The 10092-nt window shown below is 34.0% G+C and overlaps 2 protein-coding genes across 2 annotated transcripts; one reads left to right on the top strand and one right to left on the bottom strand.

Annotated features, from left to right (window-relative positions):
- The first annotated feature begins 485 nt into the window (after window positions 1-485).
- Window positions 486-2789, top strand: LOC110020429 (pentatricopeptide repeat-containing protein At1g08070, chloroplastic-like). The gene has a single exon (XM_020718526.1). The coding sequence runs from the start codon at window positions 537-539 to the stop codon at window positions 2595-2597; it is 2061 nt and encodes a 686-aa protein (XP_020574185.1). The 5' UTR covers window positions 486-536; the 3' UTR covers window positions 2598-2789.
- A 1765-nt stretch (window positions 2790-4554) lies between these two features.
- On the bottom strand, window positions 4555-7625 carry LOC110020431 (RING-H2 finger protein ATL79-like). Its single transcript, XM_020718528.1, has 3 exons — window positions 7124-7625; window positions 5651-5748; window positions 4555-5126 (listed from the first exon to the last, which is right to left on the bottom strand). The coding sequence occupies exons 1-3, from the start codon at window positions 7283-7285 to the stop codon at window positions 4784-4786; spliced, it is 603 nt and encodes a 200-aa protein (XP_020574187.1). The 5' UTR covers window positions 7286-7625; the 3' UTR covers window positions 4555-4783.
- Window positions 7626-10092: the final 2467 nt, after the last annotated feature.

The raw sequence follows: 10092 nt of genomic DNA, 5'->3' as shown, positions 1-10092 counted from the left end.
TAATCATTTTGACAACCCTAATCACATAGCCATAAGATGTTAAGGGTTGGGGCAAGATTTAAAAATTATTATTTATATAAAAACACCATTTGAATCTAATTTAATAATATTTATTCTGTTTTCTTAATTAATATTTTTAATTGATTATAAATTTTTGTAGCTTTGTAGTCAATTAATTTTTTTAAAAATATTACTTATTAAACATATATATATATATATATATATAATTAGTAATATTTTGATTCAAAACAAGCCGAATACGAACAAATAAATATTTGTTCGTGTTGTTTGTTTTCAGCTCGTTAATATAGCGAATGAGCCGAACACGAGATTCTTAACGAGCCGAACACAAGTTTGCGAATAGCGAGCTGTTTTGATAGCCCTAATTTTATTATAATTTTTTTTAAACAAATAGTAAAAATAATTCATTTATATTTACTTTACAGAATCATATAAACAAAAATATTTTCGATTATGTTCAGAAACCGTTGGATGCTCTCCCGCGCTTTCCTCCTAAAACCGTTGCCCATGGCGCCATGAAAATATCATCTCAATGGCGGAAACCCTTTTCAGTCGACTCATTAAAGCAGCACTGCACTTCAGTAGCAAACTGCAAGCAAGCTCACTCCTTCCTCCTCAGATTCGACCTCCTCCAGGAGAATATCCTTTCCAGCAAACTCCTTTCCTTCCTTGCCCTCTCTCCCACCGGCGACCTCAAATACGCCCACCAGCTATTCGACCAATTGTCCAGCCCGGATAGCTTCATCTGGAACACCATCATCCGCGGCCACGCGAGAAGTTCCAACCCCTCTCAAGCCATCTCCTTCTTTCACCATATGGTTAGCTCCGGCGTACCTCCGGACCACCACTCCTACCCCTTCGTTCTCACTGCCTGTGCTCGGATGCCATCCCCGGCACTTGGCAAGAAGTTTCACGCTGAAACATTTAAGTTTGGTCTTGGATCCGATGTTTTCGTTCTGAATTCCTTGATTCAGATGTATGCTTGTTGCGGGCTCGTTGTTGATGCCCGCAAGCTGTTTGATGGAAATCCTCTCAGAGATGTAGTGTCATGGAATGTCATGATAAGAGGATTTGTTAAGAGAGGGGAATTCGACGACGCTTTTCGTTGTTTTGATGATATGATTCGAGCCCAAAATAGGAGTCCTGACCCCGTGACGATGATTTCTTTGTTGTCTGCATGCTCTCAGTTAGGCGATTTTGATCGAGGTCGCTGGCTCCACTTGTATTCCTCGGGCCTCGGATTCGTTCCATCAAATCTCCAATTAGGAAATGCGATCCTTTGCATGTACTGCAAATGCATGGATTTGCTGTCAGCAAAGAACTTTTTCGACGAAATGGGTGAAAAGGATTTACTCACATGGACCACCATGATCAATGGCTTCTCTAATTTAGGCAATTTTCGTGACGCTTTGGACTTCTTTAGCCAGATGCAGGACGAAGGAATTTGTCCTGATGAGGTCGTCCTTGGAACCATACTTTCGGTTTGTGCTCAGCTTGGAGCTCTCGAGGAAGGAAAATACGTTCATCATTTGATCGAAAAATATAACGTGAAACGCGATGTTGTTCTTCAGACTGCCCTTGTCGATATGTACGCCAAATGTGGGAGAGTAGAGTTTGCCATGCAAGTTTTTAAGAAGATGAAGGAGAGGAATGTGTTCACATGGAATGCAATGATTGGTGGACTAGCTCTTCATGGACATGGCCATCAGGCATTATGTCTCTACGAAGAAATGAAGCAGGAAGAAGAAGAGCCTGATGATGTGACTTTCATAGGGCTTCTACTAGGTTGCAGCCATTCTGGATTGGTTAAATCCGGGCTCAAAGTTTTTAATGAAATGGAAGATGTGTACCACATAAATCCTAGGATGGAGCACTATGGATGTGTAGTTGATCTCTTATGCAGATCAGGATTAGTGGAAGAAGCTCTGGATTTTATAAAGAAGATGCCTGTCAAGCCAAATGAGGTTATGTGGGCTAGCCTTTTTGGAGCTTGTAGGGTTCTTGGACATACAAAGATTGCAGAGATGATGAGTACGAGCATGTTTGAGTCGGATATTGAGCCATCCGGTCGATATGTGATTCTATCGAACCTGTACGCTGGAGTCCGTCGGTGGGATGAAGCCTTAAAAGTAAGAAACCTGATGAGAGCTAAAGGAATTAATAAAGTTCCAGGATTGAGTTGGATTGAACTGAATGGCATAGTTCACCAATTTGTGGCAGGAGATAGATCACATAACCAAACTGAGGATATATATGTGATGGTTACAGAAATGTGTCAGCGGGTTAAATTAGCTGGTCATGTGGCAGGTACCACTGATGTGTTGTTTGACATAGAGGACGAAGAGAAGGAACATTCTTTATTTTTTCATAGTGAGAAGCTGGCTGTTGCTTTTGGGTTGATGAGCACAGCTCCGGGTTCGGATATCAGAATAACAAAAAATTTACGAGTTTGTCGGGACTGCCATGTCTTTCTAAAGGCTATATCTAAGACCTTCCACCGAGAGATCGTCGCTAGGGACAGAAGTCGGTTTCACCATTTCAGAGGAGGATTATGTTCTTGCAAGGATTTCTGGTAGTTGCTGGCAATCAAAATATGTAAGGTATGCATTTATTGTGAATTTATATTATTTTCAAAAGAAATTTACGTGTGATTTTTAGATTTGGAGTATGTATCTACCTACACAAATATAATGTCTACCTAACATGTTGGAGATGTTAGCTGGGCTATTTACATTCAAAACTTGTTCTCTCTAGTTGAGATATTCTGATCAGCCCAACTCTGTTTTATTCTAGGTACTCTTGGACTGTTTAGATTGGTCTTAATAACAGATAACTTTATTCCATATGGCATGATGAAGAATTAAGACAGTTGGGTTTATTTAGAAAGCTAATGGATGGGTTCATATGGGGGAATTTCCTTCCTATGGGTAGGGTGTCAAATCGGGGTTCATGAGGGTCTGACCCAAAAATGACCCGGACCGAAACTGCTTGACCTTAGCAGCCCAAATATTACATGGGTCAGAAAGTTCAACTCGAACCCAACCTGCCTTCAACCTACCGGCCCGAGCCTAACTCATAAGCCATCTAACATAAAATATAACAACTATTTGAGTTGATTTCAGGTAAATCTCGAGTCAATTTTGGCTTGGTGGATCAATTTCGAGTCAATTTTGGTTTATCAAATTGATTCGGGTAAATTTTGGGTCAACGGGACAACTTGAACCTGGCCAAAAAAATTAAGAACGATGATTCCTAACCCAAACCTAACTAAAAAATAATTTAGGTCAAACTGGATAAAACTAAACCTGAATTGTTTGAGTTGAGTACGAGTCAAGTTGGAGCCTCGAGTCAGTTTTTTACACCCCTTACTTTGGGTACAATAATTGATAAAATCCAAATAATTGAAGTGCTGATCCCAGCGCAACAGTTTTGAACCGATCCTGAGAATTTAAGGGAGGGCGATGGATGATCATGACAATTCTCATGTACGAGGAAATTGTTAAAGCATGTGAGAATTAAGTTTAATACTACATTGGTTAACTAAAAAATATAGGGGAATATACATACACAACGCCCAATTCTTATGCATTTTACCTATCTAACACCTAAACTCTCATTTTTACAAACCAAGCACCCAACTTACCTTTTTTCCCACCCCTCAATATTGAAATCCACACTTTAATCCATAGATAGAGTGCTGATTTTGTAAAAATGAGAGTTTGGGTGTGATGTAGATAAATACATAAATATATTATTATAGAATTACCATGTATTCAATCTCACCTAAAGACCTGTTCTTTTAGATTTAAAATGAATTTGAACACTGATACGTCCAATCCTGTTTTGATTCCTTTGATATATTCCCCCAAACACAAGCTAGATAAAATTTTGAAGCGACAATATTGATGCACTTCAAAATATTGACTTCTAGCTTTAATAATATTTAGTGATCTAGTATTTTAGATGTTTTATGATCATTAACTAGTAAAAGGTGCTCACAAATGACATGACATAACTAATATTTTGATACCCATTTTACATAGTTGGACAAGTAAAACATACAATTTTCGACATCTATTAGATACAGTACTTGCCGACAACACATCTATACAACATGCGCTAAACAAACACACAACATTTTTAATTAAATATGATAAATAAATAAAAGAAACGCGTATCAGGCATATATGAAGCAAGGAAAGTGAAATCACAATAATGAGAAGAATGAACAGTACAAGAGCTAAAGATTAATTAGAGGCTTTACATCTCCACACAGACAACCTAAGATGCATTTAACAAAAAAAAAAAAAATTAATTACCCCTCTTCTATAATGTTATTATGTTAGTTTTAAAAAGAAATTTTCTCTTCATATAATCTGCATTTAATACTTATTATATAATTCGTCAATGTCCTATATTTTCAATAAAATATGTATTTCATATTTGTGTCCCTATATTCATATCAATGCATAAAAAGCAACCATTAATATAGCAAACAATGTGATCTACCTATAAATAAGTTTCCTTTTAAAAAAAAAAAAACTCATCTTGCTATCCTCGCTAGAACAATAAATTACAACATCAAAAGGGGACCGGGCTTGAGAAGACTAGATCTCATACCCAATCATTTTGCGGCCGCCTTCATGGATTCCTTTGACACTGCTAAACCACCTACAACTCCTCCAAATTAAGATCCAAGAGTCCTTCAAGCAATTCTAAACTCTGAGAACAACAAGCCAACTTCCTGCACTTCGCTGCTTCACTAAGCACCATTCTCATGTTCTCCTCCTTGAAATCGGATCACTACAGATATAGTCTCATTCATTTCGAAGTTACTGCCACCGATTCCTGTATGATGATGGGTTGGTAGAAGCCGAGCATTCGAATGATTATTGGAGAACTCGTCTCCATCAATTTGTCGGGATCTCGTGAAAGGAGATGCCAATCTCCCTTCATGAGTCACATTTAATGGCAAACGACAGATTGGGCATGTTGGTTGCTTCTGTAGCCATACATCTATACAAGTTAGATGGAAGTTGTGGAGGCATGCAGGCAGTATTCGCAACATCTCTTTGTCTTCGTATTCCCCTAAGCATATCGAACACCTATTTGAGAAAGCCAGAATAAAATCAATTCAAAATGCAAGCTTTTATTTTAAGATTTATTTGCAGCTGCTCAAACAAAGGATTGTCCAGTTTAAACAAGTCTAGACAATGAGCACATTAACGCATCACACAAAATAAGGCTTCAGTTGTTTTAAAAGTTTGGGGCATTTACATGCATAGAACATAATTCTAATGTATTTACATATCTCACGCCTAAATTTTCATATTTACACCACTTAGCATTCAAATCTTTAATATCAGATAAAAAATAGTACTATTATCACTCTTAAAAAGTGAAACACACATTTTCATGCATAAATTTAAAGCGCCGAAATGTAATGTATGTAAATATAAAAGTTTAGGTGAGAGATATGTAAATATATAAGAAATTCATTTTCCTTATTTTGAATTAAAATGACAGTTTCTTGAAAAAAATCATCATTCGCTGTGAAAAATCTAAAGAATTTTGTCACATAGGATTTTGGATTTTTTTTCCAATATCAATAAGCGAAAGTTGGACTTACTGGGCATCTTCCTTGGAGCGGAAAGCCTCGCGACAGTATTTCATTGTGGGAATTGCAGCGACGTTAATTGGCTCTGGACCATGAAATGAATGTTCTGTCTGCCAGCAAAATTTTCCATATTTCAACAATTAAAATCTCAACTTGAATAAATTCTGTACAAAACATGACCATAACTAGAAGCTTAGGTTTTCATATATGGATCCTGTAAGCTTAAATCCATGAAAGACATGAGAGTATAGCTTACAATCTATAATTAATGAGGCTTCCATAGAGCTATAAGTCTATGACTTTGTAGAGAATATATCATGCTTTTAGATATTTCTACCAAAATGGATGAAATATGCATAATCCCTGAAATTAACTGAAAACATTAATGAAATATGTGATAATAGTTTCCTGAAGCTAACTGAAAACATTTTCCCATCCAAGCAGAAACTGAAAAACAATGGAAGCATTATCAATATAATAGTCTGAACTCTCACCCATCGAGTATTGTCAGCTAATGGCCTTGCGGTTTTGTTCCATTGTTGTAACTTTCCAGCAGGTCACTCATCCTAGAAATGTTCCCATAAGAGCATGCTTAACCATGGATTTCTAATGAAACTCCTAACATTACGCCAAAAGACGCCTTGATGTTTAATAGTTCAACTTTATTCTAATTTAGAGGTTCCCCAATCTCCCCAACTTAAGTACTAGTTTCTTTGTCAATTTTCTTATCCCAAAATCATCTACCAAACATATATTCATATTTCAGACTGGTGTAATGCTCTAATACCATTTGTAAGAACCCAAACTATCACACATCGAGATATTGGCCGCTTTGGCCTAATGGCTTCATTAGTTTTGTCTCATTGGTCTTTCTAGGAGGTCACTATCCCATGAATGCTCTCATAAAAACACATTTAACTATGGAATTTCTAATGACATTCCAACCATTACACCAAAAGACACCTCGATGTTTGAGAGCTCAGCTTCATTCTACTCAAGGTGTGTCACAGTTAAGTAGAGTCATTCAAAATTCAAACAGCTTCAGACAAAGATTACAACTGACCAAGCAAACAAACAGATCAAATCCAGTGGAGATGGATTAGTAAAATGATCTATTTGGTTACAGTCAAAAGATTAATTAGTTCCCTCGTAAATTCCATTTTTAGAGAGCTAAACTATTACAAGAAATGATAGCGATAAGCAGAGACAAAAGCTTCCTACATTATTCAATTTGAATTTCTTACTGCTCGGTTGTCCTACAGAAAATTTCAGATGGTGATGGAGAGAAACTTTCAACTTAGCTGCAGAAATTACGATTAAAAGTGTTTCCAACAAAAAAGACGATAGGGTGAAGCATATATATATGTAAAACCTACTTCACTTCCAAAACCCACTACAGAAGTTTCGCAAGGGATTAATCTTCTCCCACCTAACTTTCGACACCAAGCAATTTGTTTAATAAGGTGAAATAAAGGGATTACTCACCGTGTACAGATCGGAGCGGAGCTCGTGGCTGAAAGCGGCGGCTCGGGATTCCGAAGAACGGATCCGGCCGCAGATCAATCGAGCACAGATGAAGATGATGAAGGTCGCACTCATTCCAAACCCTATGACTGTGGTGATGAGGTTCACGCCCGTGCCCAGCATTTCGCTTTTCTCCGCTTCAAGCCTTCGAAAACCCTCTTTTATTCAGTATATCCTCTCCCAATCTTCGGATCTCTTCACTCGTCGTTGCCTCCATCGACGACGTGGGCTTGGATCCGGAACTGGATAACAGAGCTTAATAAGCCCCGAGTAATACTCATGCTTCGAATTCCAGAATAGCTTTCGCCGATGGTAAGGTCAGTATGCGGACTGCTGTGGAAGAGGAGAACAGAGAGGTAGATACAGATAAGATTGACGGGTAGAGAGGCGGCGGAGCCTTTTTGCCTGTTACGGCGCTTTTGCAGTGATGGGAATAATTGGGAAGAAAAAAACAGGGATAAAGGAGGTCTGTGCGTTGCATTGCAAAAGAAATGGGGAAATCTTTGGGGGGCTATCTGCTAAATTTAAATTGTCAATAAATTAGAATATGCATTGCATTTATTTTGAAAATAACTTTATCTAATTAAATAATTTAATAAAATAAATTTATCTAATTAAATAATTTAATAATACCTATGATGAAAAGAAGGAATTTTAAAAGGATTTGACAAAAATGATACTTTTTTTATTTTTATTTATAAATATATTTGTGTCATGCGGGGCACAGATACTTTTTTTATTTTTATTTATAAATATATTTGTGCCATGCGGGGCACAGTTTCGAGTCTGACGTGTCATAGTTTTAATAAAATTAATTTTTTAAAATTAGATATTTAAGATTTTTTAAAAAATTGAATGTTTAGAAGTTGAATTTTTAGAAACAACAAAGTTGTGCTACGTGGGCAGAATTCGAGTCTGACATGGCATAATTTTTAATATATTTTTAAATTTTGAATTAAAGCTTATTTTAAAAAAATAGATTACTATAAAAGTTGATTTTTATCAATGCAATTTATTTTTAATAACTGCTTTTTTAAGATTAATAAATTTATTTAATTATGAATAAATGTTTAATAAAATTAGTATTAAACTCAAATTTAAAAGAATATTTTGAATATAATTTATATTAAGAATAAGTGGAGATATGGTTAAATCTGATTCATTAATTCATTGGGCATAGCTCCCGGCCATAAAACTTAATTTGAAATTTTAAAGTTAATAAGAATTAATTTTAGAATTAAAATGTAATTTGATAAAATTAATTTCATGAAGACAGGCCTCATGCCATTAAGGCGCAATTTGATAAAATTAAAATTAAAATAAATAATAATTAAAGAAGTTGACATTTGGTGAAATGTAATAATCTTTAATAAATGATTAATTAAGGTGATTAGATTTTAAATAATAGGTTAATTAAAATTTGAACAAATTTTAAATAGAAATACTAGGTATATTTTTAAAATATCAATTCTAAAAAATAAATTAATTTAGAAATTTAAATTACTTTTTGTTTTTAAAATATCAATTCTAAAAAATAAATTAATTTTTATAAATAGGACAAATTTCTATACTAAATAGGACAAATTATTTTTTTATAAATAGGACAAATTTTAAATTATTTTTTATAAATAGAACAAATAGAGCTACACTCAATGAACTAATGAGACAAATTTCATATAGTTCATCTTAATTTTAATATAAAGTATACTCTAATTATATCTTCATTATCATATAATTCAATAACATTCAAATTTAATTTATTCGATAAAATAGATCTTTAAGAAAGATAATTTAATTTTTCAAAATTATTTTTTTCTGTTATAACTGTATATTTTTAAAAATAAACTTCCTATTTTTATTAAAAAAAATTCATAATTAAATAAATTTAATATTTTAATTGAAACTTAAATTTATTAACCTTAAATAATCCTTTAATAAAAACTAATTACATTTCTAAGAAATTCCATTTTTAAATTATTCTGTTTTTTAAAATAAGCTTAAATTCTAATTTAGAAAAAGTTAATTTTATTAAATTATATTACATTTCAATCCATTTGTATTTACATATCTAGGCCTAGAGTTTGAGATTTACATTTATAACACCTTGGTGTCTTGAACCCATGCATGAATATACGCTACTAATGATATTTTTGATCTCATATTAAAGATTAAAGTTTTATATATGTATATATATTAATATTTAGGTATTAGATATGCAAATACATAAGAATTATGTGGTGTGTCTACATATATAAATAAATGAACATTCTGATTTAGGGTATGTCTTGAAGAGGTGAATCCAAATAGACCAAGATCATTAAATTATAAGGTCATTAAAGCATTAAGATGTTTGAAAAATAGTATATGATTAATGAAGTTTCAACACATACGATCTATTGAATTTGTTCAACTTCTAATCGAAATGATTGGAATGTCCTATCTAAAATCAATAAATAGAACATGCCTATACATTTAGAAAACATAATAGTTTGAAAGACAAATAAAATTGACACAGGGCATTGATATTAAGAGCATAATAGATTATCATCATTAGCCCTAATGCTCGGTGTCGTTGATAAGGTCAGCGCCCATCATATGCCTAGTTGCATGCATTTCATCGTCATCAATGTTGGTGGCCATCATTGCTATCAAGGCCAGAATCTATCATTATAAATGTATTTGATCATCATCATCATGATCATGAGAGAGGACGCTAGTCAATCTACTTTACCATGATTGAACTATCATTGCCAACACTTTATAACAAGTCGACATTACAATGATTTTGTTCGTTTCATCACAGGAGCCATATTTCATAATCATGTTACTAAACTGTTGATACCTGTTAAATTATAAAAAATGAAAATTTTGTAATATTTTATCCATATTAGTGAATTTCTCTACTAAAATACTAATTTTATTTAACAATA

Source organism: Phalaenopsis equestris, unplaced genomic scaffold, assembly GCF_001263595.1.
Source record: "Phalaenopsis equestris unplaced genomic scaffold, ASM126359v1 Scaffold000096, whole genome shotgun sequence".
Lineage (NCBI taxonomy): Eukaryota > Viridiplantae > Streptophyta > Magnoliopsida > Asparagales > Orchidaceae > Phalaenopsis > Phalaenopsis equestris.
The sequence above is the reverse complement of the archived record's forward strand: the minus strand, read 5'-3'. Positions and strand labels throughout refer to the sequence as shown.

Bases quoted from the DNA above. Each gene is read 5' to 3' on its own strand.
- LOC110020431 (XM_020718528.1), bottom strand. From the start codon at position 7,285: ATGCTGGGCACGGGCGTGAACCTCATCACCACAGTCATAGGGTTTGGA. The intron at 5,749-7,123 runs GTGAGTAATCCC...TTTTGCTGGCAG, and splicing joins TCCGCTCCGATCTGTACACG to ACAGAACATTCATTTCATGG. The intron at 5,127-5,650 runs GTAAGTCCAACT...TTTCTCAAATAG, and splicing joins CGCTCCAAGGAAGATGCCCA to GTGTTCGATATGCTTAGGGG.
- LOC110020429 (XM_020718526.1), top strand. From the start codon at position 537: ATGAAAATATCATCTCAATGGCGGAAACCCTTTTCAGTCGACTCATTA.